We start from the raw sequence: 27,330 nt of genomic DNA, 5'->3' as shown, positions 1-27,330 counted from the left end.
TTGTGGAAAGCCCCCCCCCCAACACTGAGGCCTGGGGTTCAAGGGGCTCCTCAGACTCAGGGCCCAGCCAGCCAGCTCCGGACATGGCTGGAGGAGACTCCAATCCTCTGCACACGCCCATTCTCTCAGGACATCACAAGAGCCTAGGGCTTGCCTTTTAATAAAAAACATTAGCTATTCCTTTATTCCTTCAAACATCCTAATTTGTGCTCGAGGGCCAGCCAACCCCTGTGGTCACATGGTCCCCGCTGGTGGAGCCTCCCCAGCCTCCAGCTGCTTTGGCTGTTTCTCCGAAGCGTCGGTGCGGGGCTCTCTGGGTGGGTAGGCTCACGAGGGTCCAGCACAGCTCCTGCATCCTGGAACACAGAGAAGCCTGGATGGTGGGGACCCCCAGATGGCACTGTAGGGCGAGAAGCACAGGCAGGCACCGTGCCTCACAGAACCAGGCTGGCTGCCCACCTGCAGTCCATGCAGGGACCCTGCTGAGGGCGGGCCCGGGAGCCTAGGTGGGCTTCTCACGGGACATCCCATCCCCCACTGCCAGCATCCCCTCTGTGGACCCATCTGCCCTAGTCCCAGACCTAGGACCTCTCCAGGCACAGCCCCCACCGTGCTCAGAGGAGCCGACTCCTACCTCTGGGAACCTGTGGACCTGGACGGCCTTCCCTCCACGGGATCTCCAGCCCATAAACTCAACTTATCTGTGCTGAGTGCCAGGTTGGAGCCTGCCATCCGCACACTGAGGCCCCAGCAGCACCAACCACGTTACTGCCTGCATGGGCGCACATTCATGCCACAGCTGACACTTATAAAACACATCAAGTGTAGAGAGGAGAGTGCCAGCAACACAGACGGGTGCCGGGACTGTGGCGCTACCTCAAAAAAGCCACGGGTAGCATCTCTGAGCAGCTGACCACTGACCAGAAGAGACATGATTGAAATAAGGGAAAAGCCTTACAGACAGAGAAGAAAGACAAACAGCACAGCAGTGCAAAGGCCCTGAGGCACACGCATGCTAGCAAGCAGGAAGCACCACAGTTGGAGGCGTGGAACCCAGTGGCAAAGGGAGGTTAGATGGCCCACCCCAGGGCCTCCAAGATCCCAGAGCCCTGTATATACCCACACCCAACCTAAGATCATCACACTTGATAGGAGCTCCAAAGGGCCAGCCTACTCTGCACCTGGACAGCTATTGGCTCCCACACGCCCAGAGCATGGCCACAAGGAAGGCCCGCGCTTACCCTGCGCTCACACCAGCCGCCTCCTCTTCCGGGCATGCCAGGCATGCCGAGTTCTCAGCACATCAAGGTTGTCAAAACTGTCTAGGCAGGAAGAGCCCTGCCCAGGGTCTGGGGCTTCCTATAACAGAACCCAGGCAGAGAAGGTCAAGAGTGACTCCCCAGCAGAACATGCCAGGGAGGAAGCTGTGTCCTGACACTGCAGCACCAGGGACACACGGCTCCCCAGACCTGTCCCTGTGGAGATAGGGTGGCTTGTGGATGAATGGAAGCCACAGAAGTGTAGACATGTCCCCTCCCCGGGCATCCCCACCTGGGGACTCCAATTCCCTTGGTGACGCCAGAGCCAGCGTCCCATGTCCTGGTTCTCCCAGCCAGGCCAGCAGGGCAGCGCCGAGGAACACAGGTGACTGCCAGTGGAGAGCCTGCAGGCAGGACAAGGGACAGGAAGCTCTCCCTCCCATAGCCCCAGCCCCAACCCTCCCTCTGCTGTCCTGACAGCACAAAGGTTGAGTCCTAGCGGCAGGAGACCCCACAGCCTCCCTGACGTGGCACACAGTGAGAGATGTAGCTCCCCTGCTGGCCCCAGGAACAGGGCCAGAGGACACCTTGCCAGGAGCCCCAGGGCCACCACTTCCCGTGTTTGTCAGGCTTTTTGCCAGGGAAGAAGGAAAGCAGTTTGCCTCCATGGCTCAGAAAGCTCTTCTGGGGTACACAGTGCCAGAGCTGGCAGCTGGAAGGATCTCAGTGTTCCCAGACACGCAGAGCCACCTCTGCATAGCTGGTGCCCCAGTGGAGGGTCTGTGTGCACATGGGGTGCCGGGACCCAAAATAACCCACTCCCTCTGGTGAGGCTATGTGGTGGGGCCCCAAGAGGAGCCGAGGGGCTAGAGAGCTTCCTTCCTGTTTTCCACACTGGCCTCAGGGCCTCGTCCACAGACTGTGCAGACCTGGAGTCTGCTTCCTCCTCCTCAGCAACCCACGGGCCAGGACTCCCGACTGGGTGCTGGCGCTGCCGCTGGTGGCGGGGCGGGGGGGCCCTCTGTGCCCACGGCCACCTACCTGAGGGCGGAGAGAGGCCGCCGGCCCGGCCCGAGGACCTCCTGCGGAGCAGCCATCTCTGAGCTCCAGCTCCTCCAGGTCACTCTCACTCTCGGGCTCAGCCCTCGTGGCCACGGACAGGGTGGTGGGGACGCCGTGTGGAGACAGGGTGGCCAGGAGTGCGGGGAGGGTGAAAGTGGCCAGGAAGCGGGCCTTCAGCAGCAGGTAGGCCGGGCTGTCCTGGAGCTGCCGGTGCACCTGTCCCAGTGACGCCTGCAGGGCTCCAGCTGCCCCACTGGACGTGAGGGAGGTGGCTTTCCGCTCCAAGGCCTTCTTGTGGAGCAGGAGTCCCGACAAGGCCCGGAGGCTGTACAAGGCAGGGGGCTGGTAGGGCAGCCTGGTCCCTAGTGGGGGCACACACACCCCCTGCTGTCCCCTCAGCCACTCCCGCACGGCTGCCTCACTCTCCTGGGACAGGAGGTCCAGGTCCAGGGTACCCCTCTCAGCCCCAGGCCGGGGTGAGGGTAGCCTTTCCAGGCCCAGAGGCCCTGTGAGTCCCCCTGGCCCTGGGGACCCTGGTGTCCCTCCTGGGCGACTCCCAGGGCCAGTGCCCGCTTGCAGAGGTAGCCGGCTGCACGAGGGGTGTCTGGCTTCAGGGCGGTCAGCTGTCCTGGTCTGAGAGGGTATCCTGGGCTCGGCGATTTCCCTGGCCGCTTGGGCCTCTCCAGGGAAGGACGATCCCCCACGGGCATGGGACCCATCACTGCCCACTTCCACAGAACTTTGGGATTGGCAGAACTTTGGAAGGGTCGCGAGGTCTGTCCTAGAGGGAGGATCTGAGCCTGTGTCCACGTTGGCTGGGGGCTGCCCAGGGTGGCTCTGCCCAGGGGGCCTGGGGCCCTGGCCTGCCTGCATCCCAGGCAGCGTGGGCAGCAGAGGCACTGACAGTCCTTTGGGGTCAGAGGTCCCTGCTGGCCCAGGAAGGCCCACCACGGCTGGCACTGGGAGCAGTCCCTGGGCTGTGAGCACCCAGGTGACAGGCAGAGAGGTGCTGGCTGCCACATGTGGCCCGCCCTTGTGCGTGGCCAGAGCTGGCGTCAGGCCGAGGGGCTGGATGGGCAGCTGAACGGGGCTGGGGCTGGCAGGGAGGAAGAGTGGAACCTCCGGCAGGCCCTGCTTCCGGGATGCGGCGGGGGCCTGAGACTGTCCCAGGCCGCCCTGATGGCCGCTCACCAGGACCTGGCTGGGAACCGGAGCTCTGCAGGCCGCAGGAGCAGCCTCTGTGGAGGCCAGGCCGCGGGCCCCGACGGGCAGGGAGGAGGGCTGCTTGTCCTCCGCTGACGCACTCAGTCCCGTGGCTGCAGGATCTGTGGCAGCCGGGCCCGAGGCCGCGGGGTTAGGGGTCGCCTCTGGGAGACAGGGCTGGAGCACGAGTGGTGAGAGCAGCAGCTGTGGCGGGAGCGCCACGGTGCCTACGGCGGCCTTCCTGGCCCGGGCCTCTCGAAGCCGCTTCTCCCGCAGCAGCTCGGAGACAGTCTTGGGCTTGGGGCGGGGGCCGCACAGAGCTGGCAGGGGCGCCTGCGGACCGGACTCAGCTCGGCAGGGCCGCAACCCCCTGCTCCCTTTTTGGCTGGTGCTCTGCCTTGCAGCTTCCTGCGCTGGCAGGTTCCGGAGGCCGCGGCCTGCAGGAGACACGTGCAGGTGACCTCCACGTGAGTGGACTGTGCACAGGCCTCCCAGATGTCCCAGCGGAGGGCCCGCAGGGAGGGTGGGCGGCTGCTGGGGGCCCAGAGCAAGAGCCTTAGAATCTCATCTGCACGTTCCCAGACCTCCCAGAGCTCCTGCCGTGGCCAGGGCAGTAGGGCTTGCTGGGCACTGGCCAGCTTGTACTGCACACGGGTGCTGGCCTTCAGTATCTCCAACACGACTGCTGGGCACCACCACCCGCCTCGCAGGGTCTCCCTGGGCCCCAGACCCTTGCATGATGCTGCTGGTGTGTGGAGGCCGGCGGCGGCCCGAACACCCAGGGCTGGCTTATGTGCAGGGAAGGTCGGAGCCTGAGCAGCTGCCTTGCCCACTCCTGGCAGGCATGCTACTGTCCCCACCGTGGGACTCGGACAAGACCTGTCACCGAGGCCATGGCTGTGCTGCTCAGAGCCCGAGACACAACGCCCCTTCCCACTAGGCTAGGTGCTGAAAACAAGAGCGGCGACAGACGATACCTGCGGCGTCCTGTGACGGTGACATCTGAAACACAAGAGCCAGCGCTTCGGGAAGTCCCAGGCCCAGGCCCACTTCTCCACCCACAGCAAGACCCTCCTCCTGCCCTCACCTGCAGTGGGAGGGGGAGTGGGGGCCCCGGGCACCAAGGCCTGCCTCCCTCCCTCCCCACATCCTCTTACAGGAACCACTGGGTGAGCTCATCATGGTGGGGTCAGGGCTGTGTGGTCTGAGGGAGAAGCAGGGGCCTGGCTCTCCAGGCAGAACTCGGGGGCTCTGGGGCCTGGATGAGGCTCCAAAGGGCCAACCCGGTCACTCTGTCATTCCCTTCAGTTGTGACGACCCAGGTACACGGCCTCTCTCGCTGACAGACCCCATGCCCGGCATCCCACCCCAGCAGGGCCGATGCCCAGAGCAGTAGATGCCCAAGGGCTCGGAAGCCTCCACGCAGGGCCGATGCAGTACCAGCGCTGGTTCTGCCCCTGTGGACGTGTCGTGAAGCCCTCAGGACCCCAGGCAGACAGGGAGACACCTCCTAGGAGGGCTGGCACAAGGGGGCCAAGAGCCAGCAGGGCTGCTCTCAGGGACTGGCCCCGCCTCTAGGGAACCCGAGAACATGTCCTGTCCCTTACTTCCTGGTGTTGGGAAGGGGAAGGGGTGACACAGGCCAGGTGAGCCTGTGCCCGGTGCTCACCCCTGCTCCTCACCTGCAGCAGCCCAGGCACTGGGTCCCGAGCGCCAGTCTGGAGCAGGGCAGGAGTCTGGGCCTTCCTCTCCCGAACGACCTCCATGCAGCCAGCAGTATCGATCTGGAGCAACTGAGGGACGCGTGTGATGTGCACATGGCACAGGCCGGACAAGAGCCCACCCCCCTTCCCTGTCCGGGACTGAGATGATAAGGGCGTCTGCAACCGAACTTGAGCCTGCTCTGACCACTACTCGGGGGAGGTCCGGAGGCTGGCACAGGCCCTGAAGACCACGACGCCTTTGCTCAGGCCCTGCCTGGCCTCAGGGCCTGGGGGCATCGGAGAAGAGCCCCCACCGGGCTGGGGTGTGCGTCCCCCAAGCTTCCATTTACACACTTCCCAGCACCCCGTCCCTTCTCAAGGAGTTTAACTGATGGTGGTAGGGACAGGGCTGCCCCTTCCACAGGGACCAGCCTGCCAAGCATCACAGGCCACTGAAAGACCCTTTCAAGGCTCTGAACCTTCAGAGAATTAGACCTCAAGAAGTGGGCCCAGCTTCACCCAAGGCAGGTTCTGCCTTACGGGACTCCTCACCTGGATAAAGAGGGTGAACGCAGGGGTGCTAGCCAGCCGGGCTTCCTCCAGCTGCTTCCGGATGCCATCGGCTGAGGAAGTGAGCGTGTGTGTGTTGATAGCAAGGCCCCTCTTCTCGGGCCCCAGAGAACCCTACATCCATCTGCCACCACGCCCAGCCAGAAGGAAGGGCAGGAGCCCGGAGAGAAGGCTGACCTTGACTGGCCTTCGGAGCCCCCCAGACAGCTTTCCAGAAACCTGCACGCAGGCACTGTGCACCTGAGCCCTGAGAAGACCCTAGCTAAGGCCTGAATGCTGGTCAATCCCAGACCATCTCCCCTGGGCTAGTCAGGTTGGAGACAAAACCCAATCAGCCCTCCAAGGGGACCTCCCTATGCACCTCCCTGTCCCAGCAGAGTGACCCTCCATCTGCCCGGGGTCTCCCCACTCCCGGGCTCCACAGGAGGCTCTCAGTGGAGCCCAGGGGCAGTACCTCGGGTGTGTACGGTGGCAGGCCTCCGGGGGAAGCAGGGCAGGACGACGTCACCCACCCATGGGCTCACGGCCATCAGAAGTTGACGCTCAAGGAGCCTCCTCTGTAGGGCATGTCCCCGCCACCGCCGCCTGCTCCCAATTGTCCTGTGCCACAGCTGCCGTACACGGGGCCCGGCCACACCGTCACTGGCGCTGGTCCCCAGGGATGAGCTGAGCAGGCACGGCTGCCTCAGTTTCTCCTGAGTAAGGAAGAAAGGCACCTGGGCTTCCCGGCCAGGCTTGGCTCCCAGACTGCCCATGCCACACCCCCTTCTCCCTGGACTGGGGAGGAGCCCTGGGCCGCCAGGGCAGTGGCGGTGGGGGCCAGCCCCTACCAGCGTCTGGCGCCGGCGGGCTGTGTTGGTCCTCAGCACCTGCAGCACGGTCTCCAGCGGCACCTTCAGCAGACGACTCCCGCTCTGAGGGACAGATGGCGTGAGGTGGGGCCCGTGGGGAGCACAAGGCCCGCAGGGCAGCGTGCACACCCCCGCACCCAGATCCCAGCGCAGAGTGGTGGGAACTGTCCTGAAGCGAGGTGGCCTCAGTGGGTCCCAAGGGCCTGGCACCCACGTGCCTGGCGGGCTTGGCTGCAGCCAGCACTGGCAGAGGTCCCTGCTCCTCCAGCTGGCGCCCCTTGCCGATGGCACCACAGGAGCCTAACGGTCACAAATGTGGCAGAGAAGCCACGCACAGCGGGGACTGGTGCATACACTCTGTCCAGACGCCCGGACATCCTGCCGTCCCCTCAGGTGCCACTGAGGGGAGTCTCTGACCTCTCCCAGCATACACGGCCTGCTCGCCGCAACCCTGCGCGCAGCTGGAGCCAGGAAGGCGGCCAGGGCTCCGACACGGCAGACACCGACCGGACGGGCATACACGGGGCCGGACAAGGTGGGCCCATGCAAGTGGACACTGGGACCCTGCATGGGGGAGGTGTCTGGCCTTTTGCAAGCCAGGAGGACACCCCCAGTTTGCTGCCCCCTACCCCACCGCTGCTCAGGGATGTATGGATCAGAAACGGCTCCAAGTCCGTGGGCCCACCAGGCAGTACCCTCAGCAGCTCCCCTGCTCGGCTTGTAAAGCAAACCCATGGGGAAACAGAGGCGGCTGCTCTGGACATGACTCTCCTGAGACAGCCAGAAGCGAGTACTCTATCAAGCCGGGACGGGTATCTGCTCTGCCGCACCCAGGAAGTCCACCGATGTGAGGTCAGACCGGCCCGCAGTGCCTCGGCTCCAGCTTCACGACCCCAGAGCAGCAAGTGGGATGCAGCACCAGGGCCCATGGCCTACCTTGTGTGCTGGCTCCTCTGAGTTTGAGACGTCAGTGTCCGCTGAGTCTGGGCACCCGATGCCTCTCGTGCTGGTGCTGTGGGTCCCGGAGGGAGTGTCTGCCTGGCCCGCCTCCTCAGTGGGGCGACTGGCTCTGCTGCTCTCCTGAGCCTCGCTGGAGCTCCTGGGAGGGTGGGGGGAGGCAGCACGGCGTCCTGGCCAGCCTTGGGCTCCCCCTCCACATGGCTCACTGGTGCTCTGCCTGGCAGGCACCCATAGGTCCATGTCCGGCACGGTGTGCTGAGCCGATGGGAGCTCCTGGTCACCTGCCCGGGCCTCCGGGGCTTCCTCTGGCTCCGAGTCCTCACTGTCCCTGCTGCTGCTGCTGCTGCCGCTGCCTCCGCCCTCGCCACCGCTGTCCCCGCTGCTGCTGTCCCCACTGCTGGAGCTCCACCGCACGCTGCGAAGGGGCCTCCGTCTCCTCCTCCCCCGACTCTGCTTCTTCTGTGGGGAAAGGCTACTTGGAGGTCTCGGCTGCCCAGGGCTCACGGACCAGGGGCAACCAGCAGGCAGGCTAGCCCTTTGGGGAGAGCCCAAGCAGGCTGGGACATGGTGCACTGGGAGTACAGGCCCCCTGGCCCCTGACTGCCTTGAGGGGACAGCAGCTATCAGGAGAGGCCAGGGCTCTCTGCCCTCAGCTTCCGGGAAGAAGAGACACCAGGACCAGAAACCAGATGTCCCTCTTCCACTCCCCGCTCGGCAGTGATGTTGGCCCCACAGGTGATGGGGCTTTTGGACGGACTTTGGTAGAGACGCACCCTGACCATGATCTTCCACTTGCTCAGACACTGGGAGCCCGTCCGGTGGGGCAGCTCAGACGCTATCCTTGCCCAGTGACCTATAAAGCACAACAACGTGGAAGTTGCTTCCCACAGTCTTTGACGACAAGCTCACGGCCTGAGTGAGAGGCTCTTCTCGCACGCGTGCCGCCTCTGTACATGGCCTGCATCGCATTCCCGGAGAATGAACGCCCGCCGCGCACGGCCCCCCACGGGAGAGCAGTTTCCGAACCGCAGCGCACAGCGAGGCCTTTAGAAAGAGTCTAGGGGACGCACGACGAGAGGGAAGAACCCAACTGCATTTATGTGAAGACGGCCCCTGCCTGTCTGCCACACCCCGGCGTCTACACCAAACACTGCAAATTATTCTCTTCCCGACAGTGCAGGCGGGAGAAGACCGGTGCCTTGTTTTTAGAGCAGTGGGGCGCCGGGCCACAGTCAGCATTCCGCGTGTGCCCGAACCCGGCAAACCCACACCTCGGGTCTGTTCTTAGGAAACACCGCACACAGCGAGCAGACTCAGGCCGGCTCTGGAGCCGAAACGAGAAAACATGGAAATGCGCGTCAGCGGTTGGGCAGCTGAGGCCGTTCTGGGGTCTTCCTCAGGAAGATAGAACGTGCTGTCGACAACAGCGGGAAGGCACAGGACGCGTGAAGACAGAAGGTTCACAACGGATGACTACAATGCTACGTTGTAAAGCGGGAAACAGCGGGACCCGGGAGCTCACATCGAATGCCTCAGCTTTATGAAGCTGCCCCAGAAACGGGCCCAGAGTGGGTCGGGCAGGCGTGTGCGGCCGGGAGCAGCCGTCTCCAGGGGAGGAGTGGAGCCAAGGCGCTCCCGAACCTTCCCTTCCGACCACGCGTCAGCGCACAAGGGGGAAGAGCCGCTGCCCCAAGCTGGGGAGATGCTGGGACCGGAGGGGCTGGCGTCGCCACCAGCCGCGCTCCCGGGGGCCCCGGGCAGCAGGCCCAGGACTCACCGACGCCGTGCTTGTCGATCAGCTCGAGCAGCTTCCCCTCCTCGCTGGCGGCCCACCGGCCCTTCTTCAAGCCAGCCTGCAGCCGCCGCACATACCTGGGGGCAGCAACGACACGGGGATATTTTGGGTGCCACAATGCCCTCCTGCAGCTGTCCCCGCTCCCACGGCTGTCCCCTTGTTGGCAAGGGCTCTGGGACCCGGCACCAAAAGCTCATGACTAAAGAGAAAATTCAGATGAACTGAATTCCGTCAACAACCTTTTCAGCGTGTCTACAGGACGCCATTGGGCAAGCCACGGCGACGCGGCTCCGGATGAGGGACTTGCAGCCGAGCACGTATCCGTGCACACAAAGCCACCACACACGGACAACATGGTTCGTGACCGGGCGGCACAGTATAAATGGGTGTTTCTCCAGAGTAGACATGCAAAGGGCCGGTCCACGCACCAATGCTCAACGCCAGGGGCTACCGACAGAAGCCACCGAGACACCACCTGCCACCCTGCGCCGGCTGGAGCTGCCGGGGGTGCTGAGCTCCCAGGGCCTCCCGTGGGTGCACCGCTGTGGGAGACCAGGGCAGCCCTCTGTGTCCCGGAAGCCCCACTCGCAGGCGCACCCAGGAGTGACCAGCACGCCCGTCCACACAGATGCTCGTGTGCGGGCTCCCGTCGTCAAGGTGCGCCCGCAGGGGGAGCGTCAGGCCTTTGTCGTCCACGGATCTTTTTAAACTTCGCTACACCCAACATGGGGCTCAAACCCACGGCCCCGAGATCAAGAGTCGCACATTCCACTGACTGCACCAACCAGGAGCCCGCCCTGGGTTGCATCGTTAAGGCTGAGAGGTACCCTACCGTCCGTCCGGCGTGAGAGCGACTTTTGTTGTTGACCTGCTCCCCCGCGGACAGACACCCTGTTCCCGCGTGTGGCTGCTATGAGCGGCGCAGCTCTGACTGCACGCGGGCAGGTGCGTGCGGCGGCTCAGCCAGCTCCCGAGGAAGCTCACGCTGTCCTCCGTGGGTGCGGCTTCGTGCTCTCATCTACACCCACCCCCTGGCGCACTCTTAAAGCGCCCGTCCCGAGGCGCACAAGGTGCCAGATCGCTGCCGCCCTGGTGTTTCCACAGCGACTGAGGCCGGCGAGCCCGGTCTCCTATGTTCTCCGGAAAAGGCCCGGCTTGAGCCCTCAACTGTTTGTTGAGGAAACAGCATTTCCCTGGGGCCAGTCACACGCTCTGAAGGTGCCTGGGGTGACAGCCGCACAGCTCACCGACGACAGTGATCCCCGGACCATACCCCTCGCGGGAACATGTCATACGACCCGTGGACTCTGTCATTAGGAACTGTTACAAAAAGCCAGGCTGAGGAAAGGAGATTGCCCAGGTGGCCTTCCAGAGACCTTGCAGTCAGGGATCTGGAAAACGGACTTTAGCCACAGGCTCAGGGTAACGTCCCCGGGCCACTGTGGCTTGTGCCTGTACAAAAGCCTGGTTCGAAAAAACAGGGATCCTGCTTCCCGACCAGCCACCCCGGGTATGCAGGGCTCTCACGACCACCCCAGCCTCCACCAACAGACCATCCGGGGCCACAGACGGCTCGCCCACCCTCTTGGCCTCCCCGGAAGTGACCCCAGCAAGGCCTCCCTCCCCAGAGAGGTCCAACTCACCGGTCTCGGCACTGGGCATCGCTCCTACCTGGCACCTCTTCCCGGATTTTAAACCAGTCCTGCTGCCCGTACTTCGCAACTGCTTGAAGCAGCTTCTGCAGGACAGGATGGCAAACACGTGAGCCTCTGCAGGCCACCGCGAGCTCCCCAGGCTGTGTCAGTCTGTTTTGGCAGGGACGGCGGGCGCTAGGCTCCCATCCCGGGGGACGGCTCCCCTTGGGGTCTGCAGCCGTCCACTTACCGCGTCTTCCTCGGGGGCCCAGAACCCCTTCTTCAGGCTGGGGTCCAGGCTCTTGGTCCACCGATAGATGAGCTGCATGGAGTCCCTCCCTTCCATGTAGTAGACAACTGGGGACAGATGGGACCCGCGGTGTAGAGGGTGGGTGACCCTGGACGTCCCCCTCCGGCCCCACCAGCTGGTCGTGACCGTGCTGCCTCTGCCCAGGCGGGGCCTCGGGTTGGGGGGGTGCCCTGCGAGCCGCAGCAGGGGCCCAGGCAGGCACTCACTCCTCCGGTAGGGGATGTGGCTGCCGACGCGCATCTCCCGAACGAGCTGGGCGAGCAGGCGGTCCTCCTCGTGCGTCCACTCCTTGCGCTTCAGGGCCTTGTTGTGCTTCTGGTACTGCTGCAGGCACTGGAAGGCGCTGCGGTTGGTCTTCCCGAGGCCCCAGAGCAAAGCAGAGTGGGCGTCACTGGCACGCACCCTTCTCAGAGCAGTGAGCAAGCTGCTCCCGCCAGACCCCGTGGGGACAGCGGAGGGCCTGAGGCCAGAAGGCCACGAAGCACTCAGTCTGTGCGCTCACAGACACACAGCGCGTCCTGAAAGCCCGTGACGCTGCATCCACGTGACCTCAAAGCGACACTGGGCTCCTCAGGGAAACGCCCTGTTCCGCAGCTGGGGGTGGAGCCTCCCGCAGAACACGTGCCTCTGACGCCACGGGGGCCGCGCTGCTGCCCTAAGCTGGGCACCGACCAGCCTCCCTGAAGCCTCCATCGAGGGCGGCTGAGCGGTGCCTGCACGTCGGGGCGGGGGGGACACCGTCCTAGGAGAGCTCTGGGGAGGACTGCAGCCTGGCCCCCACATGCGCGCCCGCCCGGCTCGTGAGCCGCCGGCGTCCACAGCAGACGTGGGGCCCAAGCCTGTCCCCTCACTCGTGCCCTGACGGGAAAACCAGTGCTTCGATTTGAACTCTTTTCTCCTAAAGAAAACCCTCGGGGCGCAGAGAACACATACAGCTGGACACGTGCAGCCTGCAGACTCACGAGGTTTGGGTGTGGGGATACCTTTTAGGACACGATGCCAAGAGCGCGGTCCCGGAAAGACCAGGGCAGCGGGCCGTTGCGAGGACAGAGTCCTGCTGGCCGCGGAAGACAAGATCAGGGCAGCGAGAAGACGAGGCGCAGAGAGAAAAACCCGTGGAAGCCTGTGATTCCAAACGCACAGGACGGTCTTTAAAACTCATCAGAAAACAATGAAAAATAAACCAAAAGTCTCCACGGGCACCAAGCCAGCAATGACATGCAGGCGAGAACGAAAGTGTCATATGTTCAGCAACACAGACGCAGACGCGAATGTGACGCTGCCACGCGCCTGTGAGGACGGCCATGTCTGGAGCCTGGATGCCGCCACATGCCAGGGACACAAGGCAGCAGGACCCTCGTTTGTGGCTGGGGGTCACGGCATGGGGCGGCCACTGTGGAGGACAGAACCAGACGTCCTCAGGATGCGACAGCTCCTTGGCGTTTACCCGGAGCAGCTGAACACTCACATCTCCACAAACGCCTGCACACAGACCTCAACAGCAGCTTCCCAGCCACCGGATCCCAAGCGTGACCAAGACGCCCTTAGCAGGTGGAGGGACAAAGTGATGTCCACCCAGAAAACAGCATGTTATTAGCGCTACAGTAGCACGAGCGGCCAGACTGGGAGAGGGCCCGGAGGCACCTGTTCCCAAGAGGACGGGGCTGTCCGGATGGGCTGCACGCGGCAGGACCCGGCTCCAGACCATCCCAGGAGAGGCCGGCAGGGCACCCGAGTGTGTGAGGCCACCCCGCAGAAGCGTGTCCCCATGCCCTGCCCACGCCCACACAGGGCACCCAGCCCGCAGGACAGCCCTGCCCGCCATGGTCGGCTTCAGGCGCCGGCGCAACAGCACAGGCCCATCCCGGGTTACACGGAAGCGCCGTTCTGGCTGGGGCGCCGATGGCGGGGGCGACGGACGGACGGGGAGGCCCTGTGCCTGCCTCTCGGTTTACTGCGAACCAACACGGTTCTCAACCAACGCACTAAATAAAACCCCAGAAACTAAAAAAGACTAAAAACGACTTTAAGCCTGACTTACTGAGAGTACACAGCCTAAGTGCGCATGCGCCAGCTTCCTCAGCGGCTCTGTGTGCGGAGCGTGGCCAGCAGACGGTGGGGGTCGGGGGTGGGGGGACGGACCGTGCCTTTCTGATGCCGGCATGGCGCTCTGACCGAGCAGCTCTACGGACCGAGCTCAGCAGGACAGACAGGCCATCTGCCACCCTCGGGGTCTACACTGGTCTCTGGCTTCAGTTCAGTTTAGCTCAGTTCGCGGTGATCGCGCTGCCTGTCCGCAGCAGCGATCAGCTCAAAAACGGGGCTGCACTCCTCAGCCTCCCAGGCCACGCCGCTGAAACTCAAACCAGGGCACCACCTGAAGGATTCCGGAGATGCCTGAGCATGTACAAGAGAAGCACCTCCCTATGCTAAGGCCCACAGAGGCGGCGAGAGCCACAGAGAGCCGTTCTCAGCACAGCGAGCCTCCAACACCTGCACGGCGCAAACAGGCCAAGTGAAGCCCTTGGTCCTCACCTTAGAAACAGCACAAGAGCCCAGAGAAAACTGGGAAAAGTGCTCCTCTCAGAACCCATCAGAACCAACTCCTGAGCTGGATAGAAACGAGGCAGGCTCCAGAAGGAAGCCAGAGACAGGCCTTGGGAGGGAGGTGGAGGGCAGGTGAGCACTCGGAGACCGGAGGCTGAGGAACCGTAAGCTTCCAGAGACTCAGCCCAGAGAGCGGTGGAGAGGCTGTCCTCTCTGCCAGCCACACCCTCAAGGGCGGCAGGATGAAGAAATCTGCAGGCTCCCAGCACTGGGCTGTGACCCGTGGCCCGTGGCAACCCCAAACCTGCCCAGCCTCCCCGACCTGCACCCGAGGCCCCTCCAGTCCTCACCCCCAGCTCCTTGGCGATCTTCTGCCACTGCAGGTGGCCATGCTGGGCTGCGATGGCCTTCAGCTGGTCCACCTCCTGCCCGCTCCACTCCTGCTTGTTGATGCTCGGATGCTCCCAGTTCTGCCAGAATTTCCGGATCTCCTCCGCACTGCGGCCACCCTCGAACTGCACCGGCAGAGAAACCCAACCTGTAGGGGCCATCGCTCACGGACAGCTGGCGGCTGGGCCCCCGGGAAGAAGTGGGATCCCCGTCCAGTTTGCCAGGACTCACATAGCCAGAAGTGGGGGTTCGGCTCCAAGCATAAAGCCTGAACCTTCCCACTCGTCCGCCTCAGAAAAGGCAGCACACCCCAGTGGGGCGGGCCCAACATGCGGTTGCCCAGATGTCTCGCGGCAGGTGCGGCCACCGGGGACACAGCCTGACTGCCTGAACCTGACCTTGCCGATCCCAGCCCCTGCCCTCAGCTGCCAGGGCGGCCGTGAGCCGCCAGCCCAGTGCTGCCCCCACTCACGTTGACATTGGAAATCTTCTCCCAGTCGTGGCCGTCCAGCCTGTTCCCCAGCAAGGTCTCCTCTGGGAGTTGCCTGGCGGAAGGGACAGGCTGCCAGGGTCATGCCAGGCCGTCCGCACCTCTCCCAGGCCACTCCCTCCCTGGAAGGCGCAGCTCACCGGATCTCCTGGACCTCCCTCTCTGCCTCCTTGCTCTGCTTCTCCAGGACCTGCCGCTCTGCCTCGCTTGTCACCCTACTCCGTTTCTGGTGCAAGTACTCAAGCCTACGGGGCAGGCAGACACACCAGAGTCACCCACATCACGGCCGCACTCTGGGGGGTAGGGGTGGGCGTGCTGGGGCCAGCGTGGCTTCCCTGAGGACCCCAGCACGCGTGTCCTGCACAGGATAAAGCCATGTGTCAGGGAGCGGATGCCAAAGCCTGGCTCCGACCTCAAGCAGGAAACTGCCCACGGGCAGCAGCGACGCTCCCTCTCCTGGCTGTCACCATGCTCGCATCAGGCACAGACAGTAATGACTACTGGCCAGAGTCCCAGCTGCCCGCCTTGGGCTCAGTATGCAGGGAGGTGTACTGCGGGCAGCCTGGCGACAAGCCAAAGCCTACTTAAGCCTGTGGTCGCCCCTTCTGGAGGCCAGGGAGGAGGAAACCATCCCTGAAAACAAATCCTGACCCACACATCAAGCCATGACACCAGAGGCAGCCCCTGGGACCCCTGGCCCAGCCACAGGTGCATGTGACATGGTCACATGGTGTCACACCAGCACAACGTAAAAAGACCATCTCATGAACGATCCGCGTTCAGACCAGAGAAAATGCCCCAGCAGCACGACTGCACGACTGGGCCTGCCTGGTTCTTGCACACCCGACCTCAAACACAGATGCCTCTTTGGGGGAAAGTCCCAGGGATCAGCGCCTCTCCTGCTCGAGCGGAGGGACGTGGCCACACGGAGTAGCTGTCACCAAGCACCCAGCCCGGACTGCCCCCAGTCACCGGGGAGGCTGGCGGCCGCAGCTGTGCTCAGACTTACTTCAGTAACTTGGGCTGAAGCAGGCGCTGCAGGCGGTCGCTGACCACCGACCTTCGGAGCAAGGCCTTTTCCCAGTTCTTCCCTGACGAGACACGACGACGTCAGCAGCGCCTTCCCCTACCCTGATGCGAGGATGTGGTGGGCACACAACCAGGCCAGGACCGCAGGGCTGGCGGGGGGGCCGGCTGCGGGCAGGGGGCCCTCTGCCCAGTGAGCTGGACGCCTTGACCCGAGCTCACAGCTGGCCCCTGGGGCTGGGCTTTCAGAAAGGGAGACCTGACGGTGAGCTGTAGGAAAGGGGGTCCCCACATAGCATGAGCCAGGCAGGGGCTTTGAGGGGCCAGTCCCAGGGGTCAGGGCGCGAAGGAGTTCACAGAACGGCAAGAGGGCGTCTGAGGAGAGACAGGGCTGTGGCGCTGAGACCCAACAGAGGCACGTACATTTAGTCACCAGGAGCTCCTCGAAAGCCTTGATGCCCTGGGCGGCCTTCTCCCGAGTCTCTTCGTTGGCAGGAGGCCCCTGCCCGATAAAGCACTGTCAGGTCGTGGCCAGGACCCAGGTACGCTCACCTTACGGGCCGAGCGCGCTGCTCTGGGCCCCACTAGGACTCCGGAGCCTTTCCCTTGGCCTCCTCGAGCAGCTCGGCCACGTGGGAGGCCCGACACCGGACGCCTGGGCCCAGAGCTGCTCCCTGGGGAGTGGCTGGGGGCCGAGAGGCGTGTGGGGTGGGCTCGGCGGCTCCACAGGACCTCGCTACCAGGCCGGCACAACTCGTCCAAGCTGCCCTGCCCATGGTGCCACCTCTTACGGAAATATCCCCGGGGATGATCTGTGAAGCTGAGGTTAGCAGGCCACGCTCCAGGGCCGGAGACCCTTGCACCGCCGGCAACCGAAAAGAGTTTAAGGAGAGCGGAGAGTATCATTCTGGACAGTCCCAGGAATTGCCAACACCCACAGGTGTGGAGATGAGAGCTCCTTCCCACACAGCCTGCTGCCCACCCCCACCTCCTTGATGAGAGCAGGGCCCCCGCCACTCACCACTCCGGTCACCCTGTCCTTGAAGTAGGGCTTCATGAAGTGCCCTATGTACAGACTTGGGGGCAGGCTCTTGCCATCCTTCGCCTTGGGCCCTTTGGACCCTGCCAGGTCACACAGGATCTCCTCCTGAGGCAGATACAAGGGGCCCTCTGGGGTCAGGCAGCAGCGACTCCCTTTGCGGATGAGGGGACCTGGGCAGTCAGGGAGCAGAGCTCAAAGCCCTGGTTCTGGGGTGTCTGGCCAGGGGCGTTCTTAGGGCCTGGACCTGTCCTACCTGCTGCTCCCGGTTCTGGGCCAGCAGGAGGCTGACCTCCGCCAGCCTCTCCTGGATGACCTCCTGGTAGACCATGTTCAACTGCAGGCAGGTCTCTGGGTCTTCGGGGAGGGTCTTGTCCTTGGGGTCATCCTCACCGTTGCTGGCCTCACCCCACCGCTCCTCTTCCTGGTTACGGGAGGAAACTGCTGCTGAGGAAGGAGGCACACAGCCGCCACCCCCGACTCCCCAGCCCGCGACCCAGGGCAGCGCAACGAGAATCTAAGCTCATGCTCTGGTCCCAGGACCAGTAGGAGACCCCCCGATGTGGGACTGTGTCCAGCGCGTGCCCATTCCATAAGTTCAGACAGGAAAGAAACATCTGGGAATACGTCTCGGGTGGGAACGTACGAGGAACCTCTTTACCATCCTTTTTCCACAACAGACGTTTCCATAGCACTCAAGGCTCAGAATAGGCTCATGTGCCCTTATCACCACCAGGGGACAGACAACACGTGTGAGGATGGCCAGCAGGCCCTTCGGGCGAGGAACTACAGTAAATCTACGTCAGGGGCACTATCCTGCTGTTAAAAACGGAAATTAATTCTGCACCTACTGCCTTCGTGAAAGAACACGCAACAAACTATAAAAACTCTCTGACGACTTTACGTGCGATCCTAAAATAAACACAAGTAGCACTAAAAACCGGCCGGACTCAGGGTCTACGTGCTGAGCACCGTCTAGGACTGACTTGCGCTGTGACTGCGCTGTGACTGCACGCTGGAAACTGGGGCACAGACAAGCAACCACGGGGCCGGATCCGGGCGGCAAGCACGCCGGAAACCTTCCACGTGTGGCTCCACGCCCACGCTCACACGCACCAGGAAGCTCGGCAGAGCCAGGAGACGTGAATGCCGAGCCTCAGACGAAGGTCATCCTGGAGCAATTTCAATTTTGGTGACCAATACTTGGGGACACATCACCGGCAATAACAAAGACACGGAAAACCTGAAACGTGCTCTGAGCAACCCCCCCTTGGTCCTGGGTGCACTGGCATGGGTGGCGTCTGCCTCGGTGGGCACCACAGCCAGCTCAGGCCAGTAGTTACCGAGCCTGGGGATCCCGCAGCCTCCGAGTCTTCGTCTGTCAGCGAATCTGTGGGAACACAAACACACTGTGCAGGGGATGGCGACGGGAGCCCACAGCCACCACAGAAACGACCCGCAGGTGCAACACAGGGTCGCTTCCTGATGGCCACCGGCAGCGGAAGGGCTGAAGGGCCTCGGGACAGAAGTGCACCTGCATCCCCAGCAGCCAGCAGCTGAGCGCTATTCACCAATAGGCAAGACGGGCCCCGAACCGAGGGCAGGGTCAGCCCAGAGAGGGCAGATGCACCAGGACCACGCAGGGAGCCCTTGCAGGAGCCAGCACCGTCCTAGGGGTGCTGGAGTTAGTTGGGGGCAGGGGCAGGGCTGAGGGCTTGGAGGAGTTGGAAACTCTGCGGAACAGCCTCAGAGCTGCCCCCGAGGCTGCGGAGAGGCCTGAAGGCCCAGTTTCTCCTAGACTCTGACCCCATGAGCAGGTTCCCAATCAGAGCTGTGCGAGGGGCCCCTGGGCCCAGGGAAGCACCGAGGACAGCACGTGGGGGTGGCTCTCAGCTGCCCGGCACGATGGCCACTGACAAGCTGAGCTCTGCAACCTTCTGACCACTGAGGAGGACAGCTGGCCGTCCTCACCGGACAACGCGCTCACTCCCGGCCCTCTGAGGACAAGCGCTAAGGGCCGCCTCGGGGAGTAAAGGCCGAGGTCAGCGTGGTCGAGCACTGCACTGGCCTGGAGGGGCCGGACGGCTCCAGCTGCGGCCGTGAGAGCTCACCTGCATCGGAATCCAAGCCCAGGCCGGATGCGGAGATGCCCACTCCGGGGCCCGAGGAGCTGGGGTCCAGGATCCGCTCGAGCTCTGCAATCTCCTTCGCTATCTTCTCTCTTTCCGCGTTCACATCCATGACCTCAACCTGCCAGGCACAGGCCCCAGGACTTCAGAGACGCGCCCTTCGCACATGCCAGCCGTGGGGGGACAACAGAAACCGGCCAGAGCAGGCAGTCCGGTGTGGGGGAGGGGCCTGGACCGCGGCTGGACGCCCCCAAACCCCACAAGCACCCGCTGCCGGCTCCCCAGGCGCTGAGGCCATGTGGACGCGGCCGGCCCGCTCAGAGGCTGTGACCGGCGGGCGGCAGGGGCGCGGACACCGGCAGGGCCGCAGAGCCCGTCTTCCCACGGCCGCACGGGCACCGGGGCCGACACGGCAGGCTCCGGACGCCGGGTCACCAGGGCACACGAGCGAGGCCCCGGCGCGCAGCACAGGCACGGCCGGCCCCGGGGACACGCGGCGGGGCTCCCGCACCCACAGGACGCCCGCGGGACCTGCTCCCTGAAGCAGCGCCCGTGCGGGGGGCCGGCAGGGAAAAGGGTCCCGCGGCTTCACGAGCGCGGCCCGACCCAGGAGCCGGGGGCCTGGGAGCCCGACCGGCCGTGAGCGCAGCGGCCGCCTCCGCCGCGGCGCGGCAGCGGTCCCGGCTTCGCGCCTCCCGCCCCGCCCGGGCCCCTCCCCGGCGACGGCCCCGCCGGCCTCACCGCCGTCCCCGCCGGCCTCACCGCCGTCCCCGCCGTTCGCACCCCCGACCTAGCCCTCCGCGGCGCCGCCGCCCCCCACACTTCCGGCGACCGCGAGACCGGAAGTCCCGCCCCGCGGCCACAGCGCGGGGCACGCTGGGCCGGGGCCGGGAAGTGCTGCCCCCGCGCGGCCGCCCTTGGGACTGCGGAGCGCCGGCCCGGGGCGGGGAAGGTGGGCGGGGACGGTGGGCGGGGACGGTGGGCGGGACTGGACCGCCCCCTCTTCCCCTAGCAGTGACCTCCGCGTCGCCGGACCCCGCTGGTCTCCGCCTGTGCTAATTCTATCTGGGTCAGTTGTTCGCTCCGGCGAGCCAAGCGGACAAGTGCTCCGCACCGCGGCGGCCGGAGCCGGAGCCCGCCTCAGCACCCACCCCAACCCCGGGGCCCCGCGCGGACCTCTAGGCCGTCGGGGGGCGACCCGAGCTCGGCGCGGCCCGCGTGCAGTGGCTCCTCCTGGGGGCGTGTGCAGGGCGGGGGCGGGGGCAGGGCAGGGGCACCACCCTCCCCCCCCCCCCCCCCCGTCTGAGGGGCGTCTCCGGGGCTCAACCCGGTCCGCTGGAAACCGGGAGTGCGCCTTCCCCTGGTGGACGGAGCAGGGTCAGGGTCAGGGCCAGGGACACCCCGGAGAGCCATACTGGACTAACGGGCCGCCGTGTGACGCTGGAAGTCCTGAGGCGGCGCTGGCCCTGCGCACAAGCAAGCCTCGGCGGGGAGCACTGCGGGAGGAAGCTCCGCGCTTCCCGCCGGCCCTCTGCCTGCCCTTGCGGGGGGCAGAGGTCAGGGCCGGCCTTTCATAGCACCCCAACCCCTTGCACACCCAGAAGAGAACCTCTCCCTAGCACTTTGCCTCTGACACCAGAGCCGCGAACCCACTTCTACGTGGCAGGCTGGAGCGCGGGCTGTGATGTTTAAAAAGCTGGGCTGCGCGACTGAAGGATGCTCCGCCCCGAGGTTCCAACGGTGCCCACTCCAAAACACGCAGCTCTGACATCTGGTGTGCGGGCCACCGTGGTCAGGCCCCCGCAGCGTGGTGTGAGTCTACCCTTGACCCCACAGGCCACGGATTAATGCTTAATTTATCAGCACAAATCACCCCCTACAAGATGCATGCCCTGAAGTCAGAAGACAATACCATGCTTCTCAAGCATAAAGACCTGGCTAAGTCAGAAAAAAAGGACAGTTCATAGGAGTTTTACAATTTATTAAATAGAAAAGCTGTCAATTTGAACAGGAGGGAAAAGGGAAATTTATTTAGAAAAATAACATCTACAGAAAAATAGGCAAGAAGGCACGCAGTGCATGTTCCGCCTGCCCTATCTGGCAAAGCAGTTGGAAAGGCTCCGTGGAGGGCCTTGTGCCAACACAGGGAGGCTCTGCACTCTGAACTCCTGAAGCCTAAATGTCATGATATAAACCCCCTTTAAACACATATCGAAGCCCTCCAGCCAAAGCACTCTTTCAAACCCGCCCCATGGCACAGAGGTGCACTTAGATGGCCGCACACACTGGCCTGCCTGGGTGACCCAGGGCCCCGCATGGGACATCCGTGCTCAGGTCTCCCACAGCAGGCACGCCCACGGGCTGGCAAGAGTGGACTCCGAGCCGGCAGGGGCCCCGAGGGAGGCTGCAGGGCCCTAGGCCTTTGGAAGCAGCTACTGACCGCGGCTCCCCTGCTTTCTCTCCTGTCGAAATTAAGGATGAGCCATTGACTTATCTTATAATTAACATTCCAGAATGACAACGGAAGACACTCATTACAGAACTGTGCTTTTCAGTTTAGTAACTTCAAAAAAAAAATCACTGGCTTTTATAGAAACGTCTTCCAATAGAGCATTACTCTGGGAAGTAGCGGGAGCTCGAGCCCCCAGAAGGGCTGCGGAGAAGCCGGTGAGGCTCTCACACAAGGGCTCCTTCTCCCTGCAGAGGCTGCTCACACTTCGCAGGTCACGAAATCAGCAGGTCATGATAAATAGCTTTACTACAGGTGAGCACGACATATTTAAAGACACAACGGCATTTCCAAATCTGGTGAGCAGAGACGTCTGGCTGTAAGCGAGGCTCCGGCCTAGAAGCGCGTCAGGGTTCTCAAGACTCCTCCTCATCTCTAATTTCAGAAATTCTGTCTATAGATTTAAGGATTTCAGCAACAAGATTCAATGTTTCAGCTCCCGAAACCAGCTGCCTGAAACGGAAACATGGCTGTTACGGGCCAGCTACCACGACTCTCTGATGACCCCGACAGAAGCCAGAAAGCAGCCCCTGGGGGGAAAGTAGACTCCAGCGGCCGCCGCTCCCTCCCAGAGGGGCCCGGCCCTGGGGTAGGCAGTTGGGGCACCCAAGGGGAGCGACTGCAGCGGCCATCTCCGGGGGGTTCTCCAACGAACTCATCTGCTTCTTATGACGAGAGGGAAACACTGTTATTCCTCTCCGTGCAGAACAGAAGTGTGCGGCAGGTGACGGAGCTGGGACTCCGACCTGTGTGAGGTCAGCGCTCCGGTAAAAACCCCTTACTGTGCAGATGGTCCGAGCGCCTGCTAGCCGGGCACACGAGGTGCAACCTCAAGGTTAACAGCGCCAACAAGTGCACGTCTGCTCCCAGAGCCCTGTCTGCTGTGTCTAGTGCCGTCGTGCTTTCAAACACCGAGCTGAGGACCCCCTCCCCCCAGGCCCGCTGGCAATCTCAGCCTCACCCCTGCCCATGCCCAGTGCTCTTGGCACCCCCGCACGCACTTTATTGAGGAGTGGGCATTGTTCATGACGACACGGAGGTTCTGCAAGGCCACATCGGTGTTTTGCTTGACCACCGCCAGGCTGGCGCCCTGGCCAGAGCGCAAGGCTTCATTCTCACGCTTGAAGTTGGAGACCTGTGCCTGTGGCGGCGGGAGCAGGGAAGCAGTTTGGTGGCCACAGCCTTGGCACAGGCAGTGAGGGGACATGGGCTGGCCCCCGTGGCAGGCGTCTCCTGAGGGGGCTCCCCCGGGACCCGGGCTTCCCCCGTCCGTGGATCCACCCTCAGCACTTCTCCGCAGCATTGGGAAGTTCATGTGGGGCCCCGTGCCATCCCGGACAATGCAGCCTGTGCCCAGCACCCTGCCGCTGAGCAGAGCCAACAGGGCTGGGAGGACCGGGCAGGGGGAGAGCCGGCAGGGCTGGACTGCGCGAGCCAGCGCTGCTAGGGAGGCTCCCAGACCCTAAGCCCGTGCTGGCCACGCACCTGGAGCAAGCTGACCTCCTGTTTCAGCTTCATGACATGATTTTCTGCTTTCATAGCCCGTTTCTGTCCCGACAAAAAAGAAACAAATAAGCACCAGCACCACGTAACGCGGCAAGACGTGGAAACAGAGTGAAGGCGGCCCTCTGCCCCCACCCAGGGGCCTCCGGCTCGCACCGTGAGGGCCCCCTCCGGGCGCTGCACCTCTGCGGGCTGACCGCAGAGGAGGGGACACAGCCAGCACGTCACTATGCCCACGCACCCTCCCGTCCCCTGTACCGTCATCATCTCCAGGTTCTGCTCCACCTGCTGGACCACGGATTCCAGATCGTGATAGTCACTTTCCTCCTTGATCATTTTCGCTTCCAGCTTTCGCTCCAGTGTCCTCACCCTGGGGACAAAGAAGACCAGGCTGTCGATCACCCACTCAGCTCACTGTCCGAATGCGTCTGAGAGGCAGCTCGGTGGGGCGGGCGGCTGACCACCACGAGGCCAGCGACCCACAGCTCTGCCGCTCTCAGCAAGCGCGGCTGGAGGGGGCGCGGCGTCGGGTCTGAGCTTTCACTCAGAACACGAGGAGCGTGTGTGACACGGGTGACCCGCGGACAGGGAAAGCCGAACGTGGTCCCGCCCCGGCGTCCTGTCCCAGACAGCAGACAGATGGGCGTGCTCGCCGGCATTCTGGAAGCAGTGCTGACTCAGGGCGTACGTACATTTCTGTTTGAGTCTCGGAGAAACTCTGGACCTCTGTCAGCTTTCTTCTCAGCTTTGAGTTTTCATCTTTCAACTGCAGAGGAAGAAAACCCCTATTAGAAACTCTGTGTCTCACTCAAACGGAGGCTGCATTTCTGCAAACTGGTCCTGCAACTTCTCAATAAACGAATATTCTGGAGAGGAAGAGAACCAGGAGTGGAGAGCTCTCCCTTTAAGGGCCTAGGGTCACGGACATTCATTTCACTCCTGACCTTCTTTTAAGTGATAATCTCTCCTATAAATGTTTCTTCTACTCAGAACACAGCGAGACATCCTTGAGCTGGCGCCTGAAGTGGACCCTTTCCTGAGGGGGGGACCTGAGAGGGTCTCCGAGGTTCCTGCCCCAGCTGGGCCGCAGCCCACCGCCCCGCACACGGCTCTGCCGGTGGTGCGGCACGTGGGGAATCGGTCAATGTGGGGCGCCGCCACATAGGGCACACCGCAGACCGTCTGGTCCTTGGTGCCAAGACCCCAGGCCACCAAGGCCACCGGGAGGCTCCGGGTCGTCTGCGAATTCACCACTCAGACACGCGGCGCCACTCAGAGTCCCTCACTTACTGCTTCGTAGCTAATCTGCAGCGTCCGGAGATGCCTATCTCCCAGGGACTCTCCGTGGGCCGCAAAGTCCGTGCTGGGGCTCCCTGGTGGAGAGGCGCGAGACTCAGAGTCGCTCAGCGTCCACGGGGGCAGGGTCTCAGGCCCCACCAGCTCCGACGGGGTGGAGAAAAAGGAGATGTATGTGCTGCAGGGTGATGTGCTGGCGGTGACCCCCGAGGGGCGGCTCTGCTCCACAGTGGACGGCAAGTAGGCTCCGTTCCACCCGTCGTCCTCATCCTCGTCTTCGTCCTCGTCCAGAAGATCACCAGCCCCTGTGGGGTCTTCAAAAAATGGCTGCTGATATTCCAGGCCATACCCCACGGTCTGGGAGGTCGGGGAGTTGCGGCCAAGTCCCAGTGTGTGTCTCGTGGCTTCCTAAAGAAAACAGCCGGAGGCACAGCTCAGACCCAGAAGCTGCTGGAAGCCTGTCTTCCGAGGGGCTCGGCAGTGGAAAGAACAGCCCCGTCCTGTCTACCAGGAAAGAGAGGAGCCGGGAAGGGTCCCGGGAGCTCCTCCACCCGAGTCTCCCATCGGCGTTAGCTGCCGGCTCCCTGTGCCCCCCCAGCTCCTGCTGCGTCTCCCACGTCGGAAGAGAGATGTCCTCTGGACGTGTCTCTGTGTACAGTCATCGCAGACGACGCCTTGGATCTACCTTTGAATAAATTCTGTTGTTGCCTGGATCCTCTCCTGACAAGCTGAGGTTCTTGGTTTTTAGAAACTCTTTAAAGGAGAACGGATTGGCCTCTGCAAGGTCTTCAAGTTTATCGTCTGAAACAGTAGGATATGAAATAATTGCCAAAAGTCTCCCAAAAGTAATCAAAAAGAAACTTCCCCGTTATTTTTTTTTAGAACACAACCACATCTAAAATTGGGACCACCACCCTCTTCATCCCACCAGAATTCAGCGACGCTAGGACGTGAAAAACCTAGCCAATAAAACAGCTGTCCTTCCACATTCCAAATTTCCTTCCTGGGGTGCCTGGCTGGCTCAGGCAGTAGGACCGGTGACTCTTCACATCGGGGTATGAGTTTGAGCCCCTTATTGGGGGTAGAGTTTTAGTTAAGAATTCTCCTTCCAGGGCGCCTGGGTGGCTCAGTGGGTAAAGCCGCTGCCTTCGGCTCAGGTCATGATCTCAGGGTCCTGGGATCGAGTCCCGCATCAGGCTCTCTGCTCAGCAGGGAGCCTGCTTCCTCCTCTCTCTCTCTGCCTGCCTCTCTGCCTACTTGTGATCTCTCTCTGTCAAATAAATAAATAAAATCTTTAAAAAGAAAAAAAAAAAGAATTCTCCTTCCCACTTCCAACCCCCCGGCTCCTGCACCTTGCTGCCCATGGAGACCACTCCCACGGACTCAGGTAGTTGCCCTGGGGTATAACCATGCTGGGGGCCGTCTAGAAGCTCCAACAGCGCAGCCAGCTTAAGGAACCCTGCTCTACCTCTATCCCTTTCCCTGCTCACCCATTCTTCCTTTCTCTTTCTCTACCTGCTTCCTGCTCTCCCCATCCCTAACCAGCAATGACGATCCGAGCCCAGGCGTCAACCTTGTGCAAAGCGGACTCCCGTTTTTCTAGCCCGTGCTGCCTCTTCAGACCCCTGTGGTGTGCCTTCCCACATCTCTCTCGCCCTGCACATCAGGCTCATTTTTTGTCCTCATAGCCACGCCCTTCCTACACTGGGGTTAAGGCTGAGTCTGCGGGACTCCTCCACCACTTGGCACACTAATTACACGCTGTCAGACTGACAACCTGCTGTGAGGCACCTGATTTGGCGCTTTGTGCTGGGCAGAGGGAAAGCGAGAGGACTGCCCAACCACCCTACCTCCAAAATGTGTCTCTTGGGCTCCTGGCAGACCTTGCTTAGTACATTTCCCCTTTCCGTAGCCAAAATCTGCAAAGAGATGTCATCACCTTAACGTGATCACAGAGGCCTCTGTGACAACAGCTTTTCAACACAGGGTCTCCGTCCCAGTGACTGCCACAGGCCGGGGAACTGCTCAAACACAAGCCCCCGGCTCCTGCTGGTGGAGATGCTGTGGCTTCCGTGGGCCCCGGCTTGTGTGATTCAGAAAAAGCTCCCAGTAAGCTCGGATGACCGATGTGGCTGCGTGTGTCCTCCTCTGCCTTGTGATGCCTTCTGAATACACCCTCACAGACTGCCACTCTCCCATGACGACCTGATGAGACCCCACCTAAAGGCTCGCCCCTGCCGCAGGGCTGCTCCAGGGAGAGTAACCCTGCACTAAAGCCGGACACTGTCCCATGTCCCCCACCTCTCCTGGAAAAGGGGTGGTTGACGGTGCTCCCCTGGGGCGTACCTCTCTCTCGTCACTTACCATCCTACACTGGAAGGGTCTGTGCGGGGAGGGGCCGCTCTGCACCCGCGCCCCCAGGGGCCCGCACTCAGCGGCACTGGGCGCCCATCGCTGGGTCGGGAGCCAGCTGGCCGCCGGCGAGTCCCTACGGGCCGGCCGGCGGGGGGGCTCCCTGAGGCTGGCGTCTCACCTGTGTCTCCCACGGAAGCTAGCACCGGGCTGGGCACATAGCACATAAACGTCGGCCGAATGCCGAGGAAGTGGGAGTCCAGGCCCCCGCCACGGGGACGCTCACAGTCTAGCTGGGGCAGACAGGACCGGCGCTCAGAGAACGCGGGGGCTGCAACAACAACGACAGCGATTGGCCGCGCGCCCCGCGGCCCGCCTCACCTGCAGCCCGGTCCGGCGGGGCGGGGGCGGGGGCGGGGGCGGCTCGGGGGCCCGGCGGGCTCGGCCCCGCCGCCCCGCCCGGCCGCTCACCATCCGGAATGACGAGGCTCCGGGCTCGCGACAGCGGGGGGACGCCCGGGCGGCGCGCATAGCCCGCCATCGCCGCAGGCCCGGCGGCGCCGGCCCTCCCTAGCCCGGCAGCGGCGGCCCCATGGCCCCGGCTCCGCCCCGGCCGCGGCCCGAGTCGCCGGCCCCCGTCGCCCGCCGCCGGGCAGCCACTCCCAGCCTCTCGCCGCGGCTTCCGCTCCCGGCACCGGAAGC

General features: G+C 63.2%; 2 protein-coding genes across 5 annotated transcripts; both read right to left on the bottom strand.

The window, feature by feature from the left end:
- Positions 1–155: 155 nt before the first annotated feature.
- SNAPC4 (small nuclear RNA activating complex polypeptide 4) lies at positions 156–19,817 on the bottom strand. Of its 3 annotated transcripts, none has more exons than XM_082696075.1 (25): positions 19,731–19,817; positions 18,951–19,089; positions 18,183–18,229; positions 17,096–17,263; positions 16,822–16,947; positions 16,224–16,302; positions 15,784–15,865; positions 14,915–15,019; positions 14,757–14,829; positions 14,245–14,409; positions 11,554–11,701; positions 11,288–11,394; positions 11,047–11,141; positions 9,386–9,480; positions 8,382–8,461; positions 7,585–8,067; positions 6,628–6,711; positions 6,252–6,492; positions 5,780–5,850; positions 5,207–5,317; positions 4,502–4,526; positions 2,301–3,961; positions 1,552–1,663; positions 1,242–1,359; positions 156–356 (listed from the first exon to the last, which is right to left on the bottom strand). In XM_082696075.1, exons 2-24 carry the CDS (start codon positions 19,078–19,080, stop codon positions 1,313–1,315), a joined length of 4,335 nt encoding a protein of 1,444 aa, XP_082552201.1. In that variant the 5' UTR covers positions 19,081–19,089; positions 19,731–19,817; the 3' UTR covers positions 156–356; positions 1,242–1,312. The 3 variants fall into 3 exon arrangements, with proteins under 3 accessions (XP_082552201.1, XP_082552202.1, XP_082552203.1); XM_082696076.1 differs by having other exon boundaries at positions 19,710–19,802; XM_082696077.1 differs by lacking the exon at positions 1,552–1,663.
- Positions 19,818–20,932: 1,115 nt separating this feature from the next.
- ENTR1 (endosome associated trafficking regulator 1) lies at positions 20,933–27,305 on the bottom strand. 2 transcript variants are annotated; one of them, XM_082696134.1, is made up of 10 exons: positions 27,100–27,305; positions 26,810–26,959; positions 26,127–26,195; positions 24,962–25,077; positions 24,271–24,684; positions 23,673–23,746; positions 23,239–23,350; positions 22,963–23,025; positions 22,479–22,618; positions 20,933–21,930 (listed from the first exon to the last, which is right to left on the bottom strand). In XM_082696134.1, the coding sequence occupies exons 1-10, from the start codon at positions 27,167–27,169 to the stop codon at positions 21,834–21,836; spliced, it is 1,305 nt and encodes a 434-aa protein (XP_082552260.1). In that variant the 5' UTR covers positions 27,170–27,305; the 3' UTR covers positions 20,933–21,833. The 2 variants fall into 2 exon arrangements, with proteins under 2 accessions (XP_082552260.1, XP_082552261.1); XM_082696135.1 differs by lacking the exon at positions 26,810–26,959 and having other exon boundaries at positions 27,010–27,305.
- Between the last annotated feature and the right edge of the window lie 25 nt (positions 27,306–27,330).

The sequence above is a fragment of the Mustela nivalis genome (assembly GCF_964662115.1).
Source record: "Mustela nivalis genome assembly, chromosome: 13".
Classification (NCBI taxonomy): domain Eukaryota; kingdom Metazoa; phylum Chordata; class Mammalia; order Carnivora; family Mustelidae; genus Mustela; species Mustela nivalis.
Note: the sequence above shows the minus strand (reverse complement) of the source record. Positions and strands in the feature narration are given on the sequence as shown.